Source organism: Neoarius graeffei, chromosome 5 (assembly GCF_027579695.1).
Source record: "Neoarius graeffei isolate fNeoGra1 chromosome 5, fNeoGra1.pri, whole genome shotgun sequence".
Taxonomy (NCBI): domain Eukaryota; kingdom Metazoa; phylum Chordata; class Actinopteri; order Siluriformes; family Ariidae; genus Neoarius; species Neoarius graeffei.
In genome coordinates this window covers 37500842-37521889 of record NC_083573.1, presented here as the reverse complement: position 1 = coordinate 37521889, position 21048 = coordinate 37500842, and the positions used below count along the sequence as shown (strand labels likewise).

Sequence of the window (21048 nt, the reverse complement as noted above, 5' to 3'; positions counted from 1 at the left end):
TTAAATAAACAATGCAGTCGCGCAGTAACCACGCGCCGCTTATCAGATACAATCACAGATTCTATGGATAGAATAACCCTTCAAAAAAGTGCGACTTATAGTCCGGTGTGACGTATATATGTTTTTTTCGTCTTCATAATGCATTTTTTGGCTGATGCGACTTAAACTCTGGAGCGACGTATAGTCTGGAAAATACGGTACATAGTAATCTGTGGTTGGTAGAAGAGAGCAACTGGACTTGCTTGAAGATTCTTGAAGACGTTTCGCCTCTCGTCCAAAAGGCTTCCTCAGTTCTGTCTGACTAATAGGGAGTATCAGGTATTTATCCTCTCATGGATCATCATAGAATCAGAATTCTGATGGCTGCATTGTAGGTGGCTGATAAAAGATGTCTTAGACACCCACCTCTGTTCAGTGATGGTCGTTCCAGGTTGACAAAAATGAACGATCCTCTCTGGCTAAGATGTCTGCCAGTTTTCTGGAAGTCCTCTCATACTCCCGCACCAGTCGAAGGGATCTCATCCCAAAGTGCGTAGAAACATATCTGTGAAGATACTCAGTCACCCAGGTACATAGTAATCTGTGGTTGGTAGAAGAGAGCAACTGGACTTGCTTGAAGACTCCTGAAAACGTTTCGCCTCTCATCTGAAAGGCTTCCTCAGTTCTGTCTGACTAATAGGGAGTATCAAGTATTTATCCTCTCATTCTGATTCGGATTCTATGATGATCCATGAGAGGATAAATACTGGATACTGCCTATTAGTCAGACAGAACTGAGGAAGCCTTTAGGATGAGAGGCGAAACGTTTTCAGGAGTCTTCAAGCAAGTCCAGTTGCTCTCTTCTACCAACCACAGATTCCAACTTGAGTTTCATCATTAGGGACATTCAGTGGCGATCCTAGAGTGATTTACTCCCCGGGCGAAACCCCCTGCCGGCGCCCCCCCACACCCCACCCCACCCGTCTTGTTTTTTTTTTTGGGGGGGTTTTTTTTGGGGGGGACCTTTTTTTTTTTTTTTTTGGGACCGTTTTTTTTTTTCCGCGCCCGCACTCGTGCCGCGCCCCCCCGCGTTGGGCTCTGTATTAGCCAACAGAATGTTAACAGCTTTACATGGTCATTTAAACATTTCTCGTCGTGTGTTGTACATCGCGGACACGGCCCGTTATAAATTTGTTGTTACCAGAATGGCAATGATCAAGTCGTAATGTATTACTTAAGACTCTGTGTAGTGTAGTACTATGGTAGTAAAGTCTTTTTGATGACTAGTACAACGTTCCGCTGGCGGGATTGTGCATATTATGGGGCTACGACAAGTTAGGCACACACACACACACACACACACACACACACACACACACCCACACACACACACAGACTGATGATGTCACCTGCGCAACTTTGGTATTGGGCTTCCCCATCCAAAATGTTCAAACCCCCCCCCCCCCCGTCTTGTTTTTTTTTTTCGGGGGTTTTTTTTGGGACCGTTTTTTTTTCGCGCCCCCCCCCCCCCCGTGATGCCGCCTTGGGCGGCTGCCCGGTCGGACCGCCCCCAGGACCACCCCTGGGAACATTTCTGTGTTCCCAGTAAAGTCTCGCATGATGTTTAAAGGAGATGCGCAGAACCTTTTATTTTTAAATAAATTTCTGAGTGGATAGTATCTCCACCCTTGAATCTTGTATGCTGCATAAATGGGAATAAAAAATATATATATTTTTGAGATATTTTAAAAATCGACCGCAAAGTTGGCATTGGAGCTGCCCTGCTGAGATAGCCAGCCCTGAGTGCGTGACGTCACTGCGGGAACCGGTTTTAAGGCCGAGGCCTTTTACAGCTATAGACCAAAGTCATATAAATTTATGGCGAAAGTAAGAAATACCGTCACCGACTTGCTCAACTAAGACTGATTTGACTTCATTGATTGTGGGTTGACACTTATTAAAACAGGATAGGTGTTATAACTTATGCAATGCATGCGTTTTCACTGATAAAACGTAAAAGGCTAATTAAATAATCAGATGAACTGAGACAATCACATTCTGAAGCAGATTAAATAATCTTATACCGCTAACTTAAACACACAATGCAAGTTACATGTATTAATCTAAATGCAGGTAAACAACGCGTTGTTTTTGTTGTTTTGCATCAAAAGGAGAGTCGGAGCTTACCCGTCTGCGTTCTCGCTTCTTGAAGGCCGATCTTGTGGCCGATTGTTTTGAAACAATCTGACTTTCAGTTGTTCGTTCAGTTCTCCGTTCATTCGCTTCTTCCACGTAAGGGTGAGATGGCAGCAATATCCAGTGAAGAAATCAGACGGCTGCTCCACTCATTCTCTGTTTTCTCCAGACTGAGTACTCCGCCATTACTGCTCGGCTCAGGCAATTACTAAAACCCGGGACGGAACGGAACGTCACCGGTTTTAGCAACAACCGCGGGGAGGTCACTGGGAGGACTGGTGCAACTGAACTTACTTTCCTTTTTAAAAAATAAATAAATACTTGGCTTTTCTTGTAGTTTTCTTTTCCTTTAACTGTTGGTATTGCACCCTCTTTCAATACGGGCTTATCGCCAACACTCCTCAACAGATCAGAGGTCTCGTACAAGTCTTCAGTAAAATGTGCAGAGCAGAGGAGAGACCACTTCGTAGGCGCCTAACGTGCCCGTGAACTTCTCACGAAACGCGTCCAAATCTTTGCAGTTTGAACATTCTTGGGCCATGAATGCAACGTAAATCCACCTTCTGTCGTGTTGCTGGCTCATCTACGTGGCACGGCGATAAATTAGCTCAAAATGGAGGATCAGAGTTGCAGTCAGCTCTGTGTTTTAGTATAGCGGAAATGGCGATGAGACCGATAGACTTCCTGCTGTGATGTTACGGACGTCAAGGTCATTCACTCAGACCGCTACCTATATAAATCAGTTTAATCGTAAAAATTACTATATTGGATTTATTGTTAGCGCTTAACTATTCCTGTGCCATTCTTGAGGTCTCAAGGTGTTTATAAACGAAAGTGAGGCCATGGCTCTGCGTGTCTGCTTTAAGGATCCGTACTGTCAAGTCTGTTTGCAGCATCGGGAGGTTTTGAACACGGTGATCCACCTCCCAGTCCACACCTTGCAGACATTTTGCAAAGTACAAAAAATATGCTGCACAGTTCCTCAAATCCCAGAGGGTGCATGGGTTAAAAAAACCTGAGCGTTAGCAGAGTTTCGCACAGGTTTGTAATATACTCGGGGTGGTAAGAGGAACAGGAGGACGCGTGCTGTGTCGATATGAGAGATCATAGAATAACGCCGCTGACAGATGATTAGCAGTTGCACCTTGCACAAATGGGAAGTCTTTTTACTGTAAGGTTGTAGCGGTGCTACATCAAAACGCGTTTGAAAACATGGATCATTCTGCATGTTTTTCTGAATGCAGGCATCCACATTTTTAAATGATGACTAAGGTTCTGAATTTTGGGGCGATGAGAGAAAACGCGCCTCTTTACTGTGTCATATAGTGAGGGCTCATCTTATTGGCTGTGCTTTGAAAAGGTCAGCGTGAACTAGGTGAAATTTTTTAAGCACAGTGCCAAGGCGTCACATCCAAGCAGTGCGCTCCACCCAGGATGATATTCCCTGAAGGAAAAGGATCACTGCTCTCTCCATAGTTTTGCCGTTGATCATCTGTAGGCGGCTGAAAACAGCTGAACTTTCCTGGGGCCTGCTCGCTCTCCCACACACGCACGCACACGGCTCTCTTCATGCACCTAGCTCTTAGACATGAAACCCAAAGTATATTTGCACTGCATGAGTATTTGTATAATAATTATTGGCGTTCCCATCAATGCATCTCAAGACGTGTTCTGAATTTCTGTGTTCGATTATGGGATTCCAGCTTCATTACAATTCAGTAACCCTAAAGCGTTCTGTACAGTTCCTGACGTATGACTGATCCTAGCTCAAGGATTTGTTGAGGGGAAAAAAAAAAAAAAAGAGCATTTCTTATTATTTTTAGATTATTTGCAGGCTTTCGTCTAAACCGGGGAACAGGGGCACTGCGCCCTCTTACCAAAATGCCTATAGAGATCTTGCAGTCACGTGACCGGAAAGTACACAACCGCCATCATGTCGGTCAAAAACACCGCTGAATACTGCTGCACTCGTGTACAGAATGGATCAATTTCAACCGACGGACTACACGGCTCATTTTTCTAATGAACAGATAACTAGATATATGTCTAAAATAAACGATCTACAGATTTGTGACCCTTATGGCTTACCGGACGGAGTTTTCACGACCGGATTTTGAACTGCCAGCGGAATACCCGGACGTGTATGATTGATTACCTCATCAACTTTCCCTCGCTGTTCAGTGGTGAAGCACTGCGTGCTTATAAACCTCTGCACAGTTATCTTTACAGAAATTCAGGATTTGTCAGCGACTCAGATGTGGCATCTTGTAAACAAGAAAATGATCCTCACTGGATGGGTAAGTAAGTATTGAGTATAGCACTGACCAGCCGATTATAGAATAAGGTAATTCCAGTTGTAATTCCAAATCGTCCGTCTTGTTTACATGGATCTGGCGTTGGAGAGGTAGAGGCTTGGCAGTGGAGGTTTGAGTAGCTGTTTTCTGAGCTTAGTCAACAGGCCGGCTCTGCCTGTAGCCTCGCTTTTGCTTCGGCTCCTGGCGCCGCCTCCTTCGCTTTGCTTCCGATAACAATCCACGGAGACCCCGCTGGTCTCGCTATCTCGTCCGGAATGTTTTTTTTTTTTTTTTTTTTCTCGTCCGGAATGTTGTGCATGCGATGGAAATCGCTACAAACCGTCATTTTCTGCTGGAAACCAATGTCCAGTAAGTCCATACGGTTGTAGTGGATATTGAAGTCCGGTACAGACGAACAACACGCAAAAATACATACAAAAAACATAAAAAACGTGCACAGGTAGGGAGAGCTTGTAGCCGCAGCCGTTGTAGTAGAATTGTATATAGTAGGGTTTTCCAGAAGAAAAGGTAGAAGTAAAAGCAGAAGTAGAAGGCGGAATATGGCGTTTGACCTACAAGATGGCGTCTGTCACAATCTGGATCGGCTGTGATGTCACATGCAAGATCTCTATTGAACCCCAAGTCACACTTAGGCCATGCACTTATATGCTACTGCACAACATGCAGTCTTTCTCAAAACGATCTTTTCTCCGTGAAAACATCCCAGCAACACCACGTGACAATGTGTCTGATCATCAAATACGTTATAATTACTCCAAAAATATTCCAATCATAGTAGATACACCTCCAGACGGTGCAAAAACGATCCAAATTGGCGTTTTCCAGACTGAAGCGCCATGTTGTTTACTTGTCACGGCTGCTCTCGCGAGATTTGACATGGGTTACATGCAAGGTCAGCTGACTTGTAGAGCGAGATTTCTCGAGACTGAATGACCTTTCACCCACCGGCGCGGGAGCTTTTGACAGAAGTGGTTCACAAGTTGTTTTTGTTGACACTTGGGCATTTAAAGATGTCATCCCGCGGCACGAAGCGGAAGAAAGCCAAAGACCGTCCGGGGCAGAAGATGATGACTTCTTTCTTTTTCAATGTTGACAAACAATTAGTTACGATTTCCCTCTCGGATAGCCTCAGAATGTCCCATTGGAGCCTCAATTTTTCAAAGGCTTCGCACGGCAGAGGGGGGGATGGACCCCCCCGGTTGCTTCGCTCCCTCGCCATGGTGAGCGCCCTCATACAAAATTTTTCTAGAAAAACCCCTGATTTGTACACATTGACTGCTTTAGAGCAGATTGAAAGAGTAGACAGGACTTGTAACAACCAGTAAGTACAGTCATGGTCCAGAAAAAAAAAAAAGTGAAACACAGCTCATCGACAAGTCCAAATGCTTCAGATGGAAACAAAGGAGCAGATTTATCAGCAATACTTTTTCAATGCTTTCAGCTTCCAGTAAAGAGGCCCGCCCCGCATGCTGCATGGCTTCTGACTAATCGCTCGAGAGCAGCTCAGCTCGAAAGCGTGTCCGGAGTGATACACTGACTAGCCTGGGAAATCCCATGCTGCTTTGCACAATCGTTCTGATCTGAAAAGACAGCATGGAAACTATGGTCTAAAGCAGGGGTGTTCAATCTTATCCACAAAGGGCCAGTGTGGCTACAGACTTTTATTCCAACCAAGTGGGAGCTACACCTGATTTACACTTGTTTAATCAGTTCATCTTGGTCTTCAACCAAATATCAAGGGTGACTCCTATTTGACTGGAACGAAAGCCTGCAGCCACACTGGCCCCTCATGGATAAGATTGAAGACCCCTGGTCTAAAGGCTCGCCTAAGTTAGGGAGCCAATCAGAGAGTGGGGAGGGGTGGAAAGACGGTGACGCGTACTACTCAAAAAACGGAAGCTTGTTGTTTATTTGGGACTGTTTACGGATCACACTCAGTACGTTTGCATGCACGTCCAAATCGAGCTGCTGTCGGTAATCGAGCAAAGGGTCCCAGCAGGGGTGCCAGAGAAATCCAGTCCTACATGCACAAGTGAAATCGGGCTATTGTGCAAGGTGCATTGTGCACCCGAGCCACACGTGGCGCTACACGCCCCATCGTGTTGGTACACTTCCGGTTGTCGTCATGAAGAGCTATAGTGTTGCCAGATACTGCTGACGTATTCCAGCCCAAAACATGTTCAAATCCGCTAAAATGCACTTAAAACCCCCAATCTGGCAACACTGGCAGTTCCGTGTTCAAGCTGTTAGGCTTGCTCTAACAGACTGTATGGCTACAAACTGTCCGGCGCAGACCACTGTTTTGTAAGACAACTTATTTTGCACAATAATATTTTTCTAAAGTCCATTTTTTGCTTACAAAAAAAAAATATATTTTTTTGCTTGCAATTTAACTTATGTCTTAATAAACACACAAGTTCAATTGTTTTGTTTTTATTGACATTCTTCAGATGTTGGACATATATACACACACACACACAAATACAGTGGCTTGTTTATGTACACAATTCACAGCTATGCAACAGCTGTACAGATGTATTTGGTGATACAGTAAGTGAGCTAAATTTTAACAGTGCAAACAATGCCACAAAAAGAAAAGATTCATGCCGTTGTCATGATTCGTTGTCATGCCGACCGAGGCTGTTGTGTTTCCCTTGTGGTCTCGTCACTCGTCACTTCCGGAAGGGGCAGTGCTGAAGTAAGTAGCTCGAATACGTAGCTCGATAGGGTTTACATGCACTAAGTAGCTCGGCAGAAATCGCATAATCTAGGTCGTGTAGCTCGATTGCGAGAAATCAAGTTCGGTTCAATTTCAGCCGAATTAAGGTGTATACATGGCATTTTGAACTTCGATTTCAGTCGAGCAACGGCAGAAATTCGATTCTCTCTATGTGCATGTAAACGCACTGAGTTAACATGGCGGCGGAGGGTCCAGCTTCTCTCATATTTGTCTTGCACAAACGGCAGTAATCGTTCGGTGCCATTGTTTTCCTATTTTTGTTTTGCCTTCTCTTTCTCTTTCCTTCTCTTCGTCGCTCTAACTACGTCACCGGGTACAACTGCCATGATTGGCCATGGGCTATGTATACGCCAAATGATAGACATTCGCAACGTCCAATAAACGGCCGTTGACAATCGTAAACCACACCTCCCCTACGAGAAATTCAATAGGCGGATTCCAGACCATATTTCACGTGTGATATGGTCTGGTGTTAACCACACTAATACACTGACAACATCACGAGAAATCGATTGAAATGACCTTTAGCTACAGGTCACATGCTCTGGCTCCTGTAAAAACGAAGCCGAAATCTCCCAGAATGAACGAACCTTTTGTCATTATATAACGGTAATACATAATCTGATGGTCAGTACATGTTATATTTACTAAAGTGCAAGAAAGCGTGGAAACCCCAGGATCCTCTACTATGCACACACATGAGCCACGCCCAGTGCAGTGAGACATGTGAGTGTTTGCGGCTTCTTGCTGCCTCATTCCTGACGTAGTGCCACGTCCTCTGTCTCCCTCTTCGTCTCTCAGTCTTCCCCCGACCCCAAGCATGAGCACCTCTCTGAACCCCAGAACGTGAACTACAACAGGTGTCTGCTAATGAGAAATATAGCATTCAGTATCTGGGGCTCAGCAGTCTTTTACAATGACCAACAAATTCACTTTATCTTATTTTACCTCAAGCTTTATTTCTAAAACCGTGTTGTTTTTAGATGAACCTTTTGCATGAATAAAAACCCGCTAATGTGTGCATATTTTTCAGAAAGAGGATGATGGCAGCACTGGGTCAGGAGATCCTCCGAAGAAGAAGCCCACTCGGCTGGCTATAGGTAAGACCAAACCTGACTTGCGTTTGAGACGGCCAGTTCCACGGATGGGCTTTTGGTGCTGGAACTGTTCTGCACTGCAGCGAGGCGGAAAAATGCTGGCTCTCGGCTGATGAAATTGGTTCAGCTCCAGCACCAAAATGCTGACGGTCTGAAACCCAGAACTGCGGTAGCCAAGGGCATTAAAAAGAATTATTATTATTATAGTAACCACCAATAAAATAAGAGTTGCAAGTTATAGAGCTAGTTTTGTTTGTTTGTTTTTTTTTGTGGGGGGTGAAATTTAGAACATTATTGCAGCAAACATTTATGACAGTGCGTTTGTGCTTTGTTTCGACACTGATATTTATTAAACTGTTTACATGAAGGCTCTTAAAACAGGATAACACTGGGGAACAATTTGAAAAAGTTTCTGTTGAGTTAGATTTTTATGCTGATTAAAATTGGCATGCTGATTCCAAAATTCAGGGTGGCACGGTGGTGTAGTGGTTAGCGCTGTCGCCTCACAGCAAGAAGGTCCGGGTTCGAGCCCCGTGGCCGGCGAGGGCCTTTCTGTGTGGAGTTTGCATGTTCTCCCCGTGTCCGCGTGGGTTTCCTCCGGGTGCTCCGGTTTCCCCCACAGTCCAAAGACATGCAGGTTAGGTTAACTGGTGACTCTAAATTGACCGTAGGTGTGAATGTGAGTGTGAATGGTTGTCTGTGTCTATGTGTCAGCCCTGTGATGACCTGGCGACTTGTCCAGGGTGTACCCCGCCTTTCGCCCGTAGTCAGCTGGGATAGGCTCCAGCTTGCCTGCGACCCTGTAGAACAGGATAAAGCGGCTAGAGATAATGAGATGAGATGAGATTCCAAAATTGCAGTCAGTTTTTTTTTTTTTTTTTTTTTTCTTTTCTTTTTTTCTAGCACGTCAAGTTTTTTCTCCACAGCTTACCCTCCAGATAAGCAAAATTCCACTGTAGTAAGACTATTTGAAGGTTATGGAAGAACGTTATCAGGGTAGATGGGATGTATATATGATGGCTGACTATTGTTGGAGCATCAAACGCGATAGTCCTCAATAGGGTATTAGGCAGAAAAAGAAATTTACCAGTCAAAAATAATATTTTATATAATCCTGATAAGCGCCGCAGGTGCGAAGACGAACGCCGCAGGCGCGAAGTCCCTCTAGGGGGGTCTGGGGGCATGCCCCCCCAGAAAATTTTTGAAATTTAGACTTCATTTCCTGCATTCTAGGACATTTTCAGGGTGAAATGGCGTGTAATTTTTGATCAGAAATATTGCATATTTTTACTTTGTATTTTTTTCAGTTTCACTCCTGAATGTATCAGATGTATGTATGGTGTTTGATTTGGTAACAAAAGTGAAAAGAAAATAAACAACAATGAATTGTATATAATCTTTTGATCTAGTTACAGTATTTAATAAAAAAAAAAAACCAACAGTATTCTATTTTACCATACCCCAATGAACCCCCCTTGTTAATCAATGTATCACACATACCTTTTCTGTCTTTTTGTGGAAAAACGAATCAGTTTTTGTCACATTCAATTTGGGGCGTTTGTTGGGATTCATCTTGATCCAGAAGAGTGAGTCAGCAAAAAAAAATGCGGTTCTCCCGCCAAGAAAGAGGAAACTACAACGCAGGGTGTTTGGCAATTTTCGACCAATCAGAATTCGCGATTTATTCAGTCCGCATGTTACAAGATTCAGTGCGGGCCAAAATGGCGGAAACGATGAAATATTCTGATTTTTCATTTCAAGTTTTCAGTATTTTTCGTATTAAACTGTGTTTCTTACGATTTGTAAATGATGGCGGAACCACACACGGACTGGCCATCGGGAGTAGCGGGAGTTTTCCCAGTGGGCCGGTGGTTCAGTGTGGGCCAGCGGAGAAAAAAAAAAAAAAAAAAAAAACAGTTGCGCGCTGGCCTTTAATATGATAAGCAATGTTAACAGTTTCTTTAACAAACTGTTAACATTGCTTATCATATTAAAGGCCAGCGTGCAACTGTAATAAGCAATGTTAACAGTTTGTTAAAGAAACTGTTAACATTGCTTATCATATTAAAGGCCAGCGCGCAACTGTTTTTTTTTTTTTTTTTTTTTTTTTCTCCGCCGGCCCACACTGAACCACCAGCCCACCGGGAAAACTCCCGCTACTCCCGATGGCCAGTCCGTGTGTGGGCGGAACATAACTGGATTTATCGGACGACATGTGGGAGTATTCATGTGCGAAAATTTTCGGCATTATCGTCCGTTTCAGTATCCGTCTGTGTGTATACTTGCCCGTTGAAATCGGCAATTGCCCATCAAATTTACGGGTGGACGGGTCTCTGCCTAATACCTTAGTCCTCAAGTTGAACACTCCAGAAAGAGCTATAAACGTAAATTTTTACCTTAACTACTTGCACAGGCAGCACGGTGGTGTAGTGGTTAGCGCTGTCTGTCGCCTCAGAGCAAGAAGGTTCCGGGTTCGAACCCAGCGGCCGGCAAGGGCCTTTCTGTGTGGAGTTTGCATGTTCTCCCCGTGTCTGCGTGGGTTTCCTCTGGGTGCTCCGGTTTCCCCCACAGTCCAAAGACATGCAGTTAGGGGCGGCCTTGAGCAAGGTACTGAACCCCTGACTGTGCCCCGGGCGCTCTGGTGTGGCTGCCCACTGCTCTGTGTGTGCGTGCGTGTGTTCACTGCTTCAGATGGGTTAAATGCAGAGGATGAATTTCACTGTGCTGGAAGTGTGCATGTGACGAATAAAGGTTTCTTCTTCTTCTTCTTGCACACAATTATAATTACAGTAGCCATATCCTTTGTAAAAACATAAGTGTTAAATAAACATTGCAGTCATGCCTGTTTCTGTCATATTTCATTGTATGTCAATATTTGTAAATTTTTCTAAAACAAGCACATATCTGTTAAGTACAGTATTTTTCATAGTTTTTAAGAAAACGGGGATCCTATAGTTCAAAAGCTTGACATGATAGAGAAAAACTGAGATCAGTTTTGGATTCCGCACCCAAAAATTAGTTAAAAACATCTGTCAGACCTAACTCAGCAAACATTGTGTTCCCCAGTGTAATTGTTTAAAATGTCTACTGTTTCTTGAACCTGTCTCGTCTTGCAATCATTTTCAACTCAACCACATGCAACATATTCATTTGCACCGAGTTTATATGTCGGGGGGGATGAGTCTCTGCTGGTTCACTTCTACAAATGAAATGCATGAATAATTATTCTCGTCTTAAAACGCATTTACATTGTTTTGTGTCAAAAGTTTAAAACCTATTCTTAAACTGAAAATGTACATTTAGCCAAAAGGGGATGGAAAACAACAAACAACCACCTCTTCCCCCCCAATACATCACAACTATGTGGCCTATATCGAATTTTTTTTTTTTTTGGCTGATTTTTGTCGAGAGATTTCAGCAGAGAATGGCCAGACTGGTTCGAGCTGACAGAAAGGATACGGTACATCAGATATTCACTCTGTACAGTTGTGATGAGCAGAAAAGCATCTCAGAAAGCACAACACATCAAACCTTGAGGTGAATGGACTATAACAGGAGCAGTGTGGGGAATAAGGAATTTTAAGCAGACTGTCACAGGACAGACGGCTCTGAAATTTCAGCCTGTCCGAATGACGGGCCAAAGGCCCGGAACAATGCGGCTGGGGGTCCGGGGCCCCCCGAAAGGCTTTAGATGCCTGGAGATGGCTTCTCAGCTATTTCCAGGCACATTTTTGTGATCATCATCTTCAAAGGCCAAATTACACTAGACATTAGTTGCTAATTACACTACAAAGTGAATATAATTTACAAGAAAATGTCAGAAGATTCAAGAAAAACCTGCTTAAAGTTCTACCCAAAGAAACAGTAGCGCACAGGTCCGTTCCATGTCTAGAAAAAAGTATGGGGGCCAAGGATGTTCCAGTTGGCTACAACTTACTGGAACTCATATACAGTATAGGTTAGGGTGCATCAGTTGCCCTCACTTTCATAAAATCTGATGCATTTTTGTTTGGGTGTTCCTTTTCACCAGTAAAGACATCCTGTAAAATTTTTTTGACCATATTCAAAAGTCTAATGGTGGCACCATTACCCCTTTTCCACCAGATCAGTTCCAGGGCTGGTTCGGGGCCAGTGCTGGTGCTGGTTCACAACTCGTTCAACTTGCGAGCCAGCTGAGAACCAGTTTGCTTTTCCATAGCTCGCGGTGCTAAGGGAAGCCACGTCATTACGTCGCTGTATACGTCAGTTACGTCGCTACGTTTGCATAAACCTTGGCGCGAATATCGAAGCAAAAACAACACGGAAGAAGCAGCAGCAACAACAACGACAATAATAATGGATGACTTCGCGTTTGTACAGCTGCTGCTTCTCGTCGCTTAAAAACGGCGACCTTTCGCGGTCTTGTTATTGTTGTTGGTCTTAACAACTCCACCCCCCCGCTGACGTAAGCGGTTCTTTCCTCTGGCCCAGCAGAGAGTTGGTGCTAGCCTGGAACCGGTTTTTCTGGCCCAGAGCCAGTTCTTTGTCAGTGGAAACAGAAAACCCGGTTCCAAACTAAGCACTGGCCCCGAACCAGCCCTGGAACTGCTTTGGTGGAAAAGAGGCACATGAGGTTCATTTTTTGCCAAAAAACGCTTATTTTATGTTTTCGCGTAAGGTTTGAATCACAATGTTGGACTCCATTTATTGATTTCTTGTGAGCCAGAGATCATGTTAAGAACCTTTGCAAGGGATTGAGAAGCATTAATGTGATTCATAATACATCTGTATTGTTTAAAAGTAGTTGAACAATGATTCAATGACCAGCTAAAACTCAAACTGTGCTTGATAATATATTTAGAATATGGACTAAAAATGTGTATCTAAGATATTTGGTATACTCTATAAGGTGCCATAATGTTTCATGAAAAGTGATCGAAATTTTGTCATAAAAGTCATAAAATAGCAGCTTTTTCCATAACTTTGAGCTCCTGGTGCCACCATTAAACTTTAGAATTTTGTCAAAATATTTCACCCAGTGTGTTTTCTTACCAAAAGGAACATAAAAACAAAAATGCATCATGATCGGAGGAACTTTTCATTTTTAGGGGGCAACTGATGCACCCTAGTATAGGTACTAATAGTAACACTCATGAAACATTGTCAACAATGACTATTTTTATACTATGTTTATAATAAGTCTATAAGAAATTTAGTAATTAACAACACAGCTATTCTTACATACTGTAAGAGTTAAAATTTTGAGTCCGAGATTCCAAGTAACTTTGGAACAAAATAACTTTTAAAATGATTCAAGACTGGACATGGTCATATCGTTTAGCATTCAGACTAAAATCTGCTGGACTAGAACTTAGAAAATGGAAGAAAACACCGTGAAAGAGAAACCAATCAAAACTGAAAGGGTGAAAGTGATTACCATGGGAACAGTCTTTTATGAATGTGTAAGTGGGCGCTCAGTGCTCTGACTCCAGCGTGACTAAGTAAGGCTACATCCACACGACAACGGCAACGAGATTTTATTTAAAAAAATATCGCGTCCACATGGGCAACGGATCAGTAAAATATCAGGTACATATGGCAACGCAACGCTTGCTGAAAACGATGCAATACACATGCCACACCTCTAGGGGCGCTGTAAGACGGTCCCATCGGAGACACCAGACCAATAGAAGAAGTAAGACGCATGCGCATAAACCCCTTCTTCTACCCGGTGTGAAGCACTGTCAGGAACAAACACACAACAATAAGAAGAAGATGGCTGCGACTACGCGAGGAAATCGTGCCTTCTGTGTGTACAAATTAGTTTTATTAGTGTGCATAGTTTTATATAACTTAATTTTCTTATTGTGTGTGAACATTTTGAAAAGCAGTCTTATCCAATAAAAAAAATAAATTCAAGAAATGGTTCAGTTACTTGTTTATTTAAAAGAAAAGCTGTATACAAAAGTGAATGCAATGCAGTGGTTCATACAAACCAGCGAGAGTGCTGCTTGTTCTAGTCATGTGGTTGTGACGTCATCGTAAACAAATCTGTTCTACTCATCCAGACGACTTCGCAACGGCGCTGTTGCCAGATTTTTCCACTCTGGAACCCGTTCTCAAAAAATATTGTTGTGGGGCACCCAAAACGCCGGTGCCATGTGGACGCCAGGCCGAAACGATAAACAATTTTATCAGATTCACCTGAATCCGTTGCCGTGTGGACAGGGCCTAAGGGGACAAGTTTTATGTTTCATCTAATTTAGGTAATTTTTAAAAAAATATTATTTGGCAGTGAGCACATTGGGAAAGTGTAAAGTTTCTGTCTGTTTATCATGCTTGTTTGATAAAAACTCGCAAAGATCTTTATCATGACCTATTCATTCTAAACCTGCCGAACTTCGCAGGCGAAGCTCTCGACCCCAAAGGGTTAAAATATGATGGAAAAACCACTTTGTCAGGGTCTAAAACCTGTAGTAGTCCATTTTCTTTTAACGTTAGTGGTAAACCTACCCAGCTGATAACAGCGTCGTGTGTTGTCATGTCAGAATGCACTCCTACTTGCTGATGAGAGGCGACTTGTCGTTCATCGAGAGTGTCCACGATCGGCCAATCACAGGCTGTGTTACGACATAATGTATTCGCCCAGTGTAACATTTGGAAGAACATTAGAAGTAGATTAGGCACGTATCTTTCCCGTTTTTCATGGGCCATCTGGCCAGATGCTTTTGAAATACACACGAACAACTGCAAAAATTACTGGTCAATGTCCGCCAGTCCAGCCTCATTTCCCACACTGCAGTAGGAGACCACTTCTGTCAGCCAAAACAGGAAGCTGAGGCTGCAGTGGGCACTAACTCGCCAAAACTGGACAGATGAAAGTGGAAAAACATAGCCTGGTCTGATGAATCTCGATTTCTGCTGAAGCACACAGATATGTCTGTGAAGATTCTCAGTCATCCAGGTCATAGTAACTGTGGGTGGTAAACGAGAGCAACTGGACTTGCGTGAAGATTCTTGAAGACGTTTCACCTCTCATCCGAAAGGCTTCTTCAGTTCTGTCTGACTAATGCCGCTTTTCCACTACAAACGCGGCTGAGCCGTGCCGTGCCGAGTCGAGCTGAGCGGGGCTGTTGGAGTTGCATTTCGACTACAACCGCGCTGAACCGTGCTGGCTGGAAGTGGGTGGACACATTGGGTGGAGTTAGCGAAAGTGGGTGGACGTCATGTGATGTCGTTAAGCAGCGCAAACAGTGACATCAGTGACAGTGGCGGAACAAGTCAGAGCCGGGCCGGGGGCGGGGCAAATGACCGGGCCCTTTATTAAAGCTTATCATAACATCATTTTAGGCTACAAAATGTCCGCAACTGCGGTGTTTACCAATTTCAACACTACCGGGTGCAACTATGTTATTTAGTACATCAAGTCCTTCAAACGAACATGTAACTCAGAAACAAGAAACATTAGGATACTGTACATGGCTCATAATAAAACATCAATAGCCTATACTGCGCACATTATTTGAAGGGCATACGAATGAGCGCTCAGAGGTTGCAACGGTGACAGGAAGAGTCAGAAATAAAAGGAGGGCGGTGCAAACCTCACTGAATGCACTGTGTTTACCAATTTCAACACTACGGGGTGCAACTATGTTATTTTGTACATTAAGTCCTTCAAACGAACATGTAACTCAGAAACAAAAAAACATTAGGCGACATACTGTACATGGCTCATAATAAAACATCAATAGCCTACTGCGCGCATTATTTGAAGGGCATACGGCGAGCCTTGCGCTCCGCGAACTCGTGCACGATGCTCTGTATGTCACTGATTCAGTGATCTTTTAAGCGGTAGTCTCACGACCCAGATAGTAAACAATAAACATGGAGGACATGGAGTCGTTAGTGTTGCTGGTCTTGGTGCTGTGGCTTGTTGTCACCGACAACGCCAACAGATACTGGCAAGAGTGTATAGATGAGGCGAGGCGCATAAGGCTTCAGAAATTCTCGTAATTCGTAATTCTTCTTCTTCCGGGTTTGCGGTGTTTACAGATCCCAGCGCGCTCGCGGGGCGTGTGTGGGCATGTGAGGACACTCCTCCTCACCAATCAGTGCACAGGGGAGTGTCTGCTCACGCCCCCAACCTCACTCGGCACGGCTTGGCTCGCTTCAGCCCCACTCCAAAATGGTGCGAGTTTTAGGGGCTAAGCAGGGCTGAAACGAGCTGAGTCGTGCTGGTTTTTGGTAGTCGAAACGCGAGCCGTGTCGGGCTGAAGTGAGCTGAAGCGAGCTGAAGTGAGCTGAAAAAGGGTAGTGGAAAAGGGCCATAATAGGGAGTATCAGGTATTTATCCTCTCATGGATGAAAAGCTCATCTAAGGTGTCATTGAGTCATCCTGTTGGTGTGGGTCACTGGGGGCTGGATGTGAACGGCCTCGAGAGTCGTTAGGGTGATCAATGGATTGCCCGTTAAGGTGATCAATGGAATGCTGATTCTCTCTGTCCTCATGTGAGTCACTGAAAACAGCTGGGTTTTGGTGTGCATTCAGTTGTCTGGGAAGTGTGCCAAGGACTGCATTGTAGGTGGCTGATAAATGATGTCTTAGGCCCTGTCCACACGGCAACGGATTCAGGTGACTCCGATACAATTGCTTATCGTTTAGGCCTGGCGTCCACACGGCACCGGCGTTTTGGGTGCCCAAAACGCAATCTTTTTGAGAACGGGTTCCAGAGTGGAAAGATCGTTGCCGTTGTGAAGTCGTCTGGATGAGTAGAACGGATTTGTTTACGATGACGTCACAACCACATGACTGTGAATGCTTCACGCCGGGTAGAAGTGTAACGAATATCACCAGGAAAAAGCCTTACAGAGCACTAGTGAGAGTGAAACACGAGCTTGCATATTATTATTATTATTATTATTATTATTATGTTCAGTGTTAGTTCACAGTAGTAATGCAAGAAGCAGAATAGTGACAGTAATAGTGAAGCAAAAACATGCAATTGTACAAACACTGCAGCTCTACAGCAAAACATTCATTTATGAAATGGTCTGATTCTTAACACCAGTAGTGCCAATGATCTTCTCATTGCGATGCGAGTTGTCAACAAATCCTATAACTTGGTTCATGAAACGCGCTTACAAAATATTTTCACTGTGAATATTTATTGTGTAATGGTGCAATCCCACCAGCAAAAATAGGGGAAAAAAGGAGCGATCTCACCTCTTCAGATGTTGATTTAAGTCTGACAATACATTCCTCAAAAAGGGCGTAGAGGAGCAAATTAATCCAATTTATTCCGGACCATTAAAGACGCCGCCTTCCGCGTAGAATCATACGTCATCCTCGCCGCCATATTGGAGAGGTCAAAGCGGAGAATAAAGATTAGCTGCGTTTAACTGTACCAACAGGTTTACCGTCCAAACGAGATCATATGGGATTACCTTTCACAGGTGAGAAACAACAAATTAATCCATCAACGTGTATCATTCAATTTATTCCGGACCATTAAAGACGCCGCCTTCCGCATAGAATCATACGTCATCCTCGCCGCCATTTTGGAGAGGTCAAAGCGGAGAATAAAGATTAGCTGCGTTTAACTGTACCAACAGGTTTTCTGTCCAAACGAGATCACATGGGATTACCTTTCACAGGTGAGACTGGAAAAATACTTTTCATTGTATTTGGTCATTATAATGTAATTTTACAAACAGATTTTCCTGACTTTGTGGCTAATATGAAGTCTCGCGCATAATAGTTTATGCGCATGCGTCCTTACTTCTTCTATTGTTCTGGTGTCTCAGAAGGGACCGTCTTACAGCGCCCCTAGTGGTGTGGCATGTGTATTGCATCGTTTTCAGCAAGCATTGCGTTGCCATATGGACCTGATATTTTACTGATTGTTGCCCATTTGGACGCGATATATTTTTAAATAACATCTCGTTGCCGTTGTCGTGTGGATGTAGCCTTAGACCACCACCTCTGTTCAGTGATGGCCGTTCCAGGTTGACAAAAATGGCTTCTTTAACTCCTCGCTCCTACCAACGATCCTCTCTGGCTAAAATGCGTACGTTGCAATCCTGAAATGAGTGTCCTTTGTTGTTAAGATGAAGGTAGACCACCCTAACGACTCTCGAGGCCGTTCACATCCAGCCCCCAGTGACCCACACCAACAGGATGACTCAACGACACCTTAGATGAGCTTTTCATCCATGAGAGGATAAATACCTGATACTCCCTATTAGTCAGACAGAACTGAAGAAGCCTTTCGGATGAGAGGTGAAACGTCTTCAAGAATCTTCAAGCAAGTCCAGTTGCTCTCGTTTACCACCCACAAGCACACAGATAGTTGGGTCAGAATTTGGTGCCAACAGCATGAGTCCATGGACCCAACCTGCCTTGTGTCAACAGTCCAGGCTGGTGGAGGTGGTGTTATGTTGTGGGGAATGTTTTCTTGGCACACTTTGGGCCCCAACTGAGCATTGTTTGAATGCCACAGACTGTCTGAGCGTTCTTGCTGATCATATGCAATCCCTTCATGACCACAGTTTATGATCTTCTAATGGCTACTTCCAGCATGAGAATGCACCATGTCACAAAGCCAAAGTCATCTTAAACTGGTTTTATGAACATGACGATGAGTTCAGTGTTCTTCAGCGACTTTCTCAGTCACCAGATCCAAATCCAGAACACCACCTTTGGGATGTGGATGAATGAGAGATTCGCAGCATGAACGTACACCTGATAAATCTGCAGGAATTCTGGTGATGCAGTTGTCAACATGGACCATAATATCTCAAAGGAATGTTTCCAACATCTTGTGGAATGAGTGCCATGAAGAATTGAGGCTGAGAGCAAAAGGAGGCCCTTCCTACCCAGTCTTAGTATCATGTTCCTAATAAAGTGCTGACTGAGCCGATGTTATGTCCTGGCAGGATTCTGTCCTAAACAAATATCATTTATTCAGCTCGTAACAAAATACCAGTACATGTAGGACATTTTTATTTATTTTACTTCCAGATTAGGCTTTTGCATTGTTTGCTTTCATCGAGGAGTCAAGATCAAGCATTGCATTCATAAGAACTGATTAACTTGAAACTGTGAAACTGGTGCTCACGTTCTGTATGCCGGTGTGTTTCAGGGATCGAGGGTGGATTCGACGTGGACCAGGAGCAGTATGACGAGGAAGTCAAGGTCGTCCTTTTCCCAGACAGACAGGAAGTGATGTCAGAGGACCTGGCCACTATGCCAGATGTAGTGAGAGAGCGAGTAAGATTGGATCTATTTTGTTTTAGATGTACAATGGGCTTTCACATGCTGCTTTTTAAAAACTAAAGACACTCCGTCATCCTCGTCTCCTCAGTACTGAAGTATTTTTAATTATGCTTTTATTATTTCTTATTTTAGACCTACATTAATCTTTTTAATTTAAAAGGTAATTCGTGAATTAAAGGTAGACGGCCTTTCAGATTTTTCAAGTGTAGGTCATACAGAGAATTTTCCCTGACACCCAATTATTTTTGTTTAGTGGACTGAAAGCTACTGAATTCGAATCCCAGACTTCCAATTTTATTATTTTTAAAAAAAATAGAACAATTACTGAATTTAGGGCCACATGGCCCTGAATTCTCCGCTATTTTTTCCTGCTTCACCATAGTGCAATTCAAAATACTACTACATCACGCATCATGCATGACGTGGTGGGCTTTCCCTGTTCACGCAAGGCATTGTGGGATACAAATTTGAAACAGGAGGGAAAAATGGAGGATGAGGGTGTGCGAGTGAAGCGTGAAAGACCGACTACAGTAATGGAAAGCGAGAAGAAAAAGACGTTATGTTGCGAAGGAAAGGAAACGCAGGACCAAACTAATAAATTTCGGCGGTCAGCGAGCACCTCGGTGTGATCCGCTGTTTGTTTAGCGACAGAATGATGGAACGGTCAGTGCACAGTCAAAGGTAAACCTGTAGATGGCAGTAATGCGACACTGTGGATGCCAGCTGCCGTAAAACCCAAAAGTCGAAGAACAAGCAGGTAAACCTGCGCGTGCGCACACGGACTTCCTTTGACTGCGCAAAGTGAGCGATTTCATGCACATTATTTGCTTTAATCCCCTCAAAGGTGTTTGTGTGTCTTTTTTTTTTTTTTTTTTAAAGATATTACAGAAATAAACACATCACAATGACCAAATTTCAGAGGGAACGAAATTCATGGGTGCAAGTTTTCCGGCATGTGCCGGAAGCTCCGATTTTTTTCAGTTCTGAAAAAGTCATTTTTCCAAATTGTGTAAATCCGTTGAGATTTTCCGGGGGGGGGGTATGGGGTGGCCCTCTCACTGTCTCACTCTCAGCGTATTACCGGGTTACCGCGGTACGGTCTCTGCACGAGACAAATCTTTTCATCTCGTCTTCGCCACAAACCTCGTTCAATTTATACGCCTCTCACCGACGAGCGGTCCTGACCAGCCCGTTGTTTCACGGTGTTATACATGTGTGATATCATGTTTCACGCACGTAGCACATTGTTCGACCAAATCAACACAGCTATTCCAGTGTATATATTGTAAAAAAGGTATCACAGCAAAAGCATATTAAAAATGGTTGTTTCAACATTTAAATTAGTAGTTGCTAGATGTTTTGAAATATCAAGCCTTGTACTTGAAATATTATTTCAGATGAATTGATGAAATGTATTAAACATTTGATGTGAATATGTAAATCATATAACTATTAATATTATAAATG

General features: G+C 43.6%; 1 protein-coding gene across 2 annotated transcripts in view; it reads left to right on the top strand.

The window, feature by feature from the left end:
• The window catches only part of usp5 (ubiquitin specific peptidase 5 (isopeptidase T)), a 96545-nt gene that overhangs the window by 9228 nt on the left and 66269 nt on the right, over window positions 1-21048 (top strand). For both annotated transcript variants that reach the window (XM_060921607.1, XM_060921606.1), the window contains exons 3-4: window positions 8264-8330; window positions 19448-19575. In XM_060921607.1, coding sequence (XP_060777590.1) covers window positions 8264-8330; window positions 19448-19575 — 195 coding nt within the window. The remainder of the gene's footprint in view (window positions 1-8263; window positions 8331-19447; window positions 19576-21048) is intronic.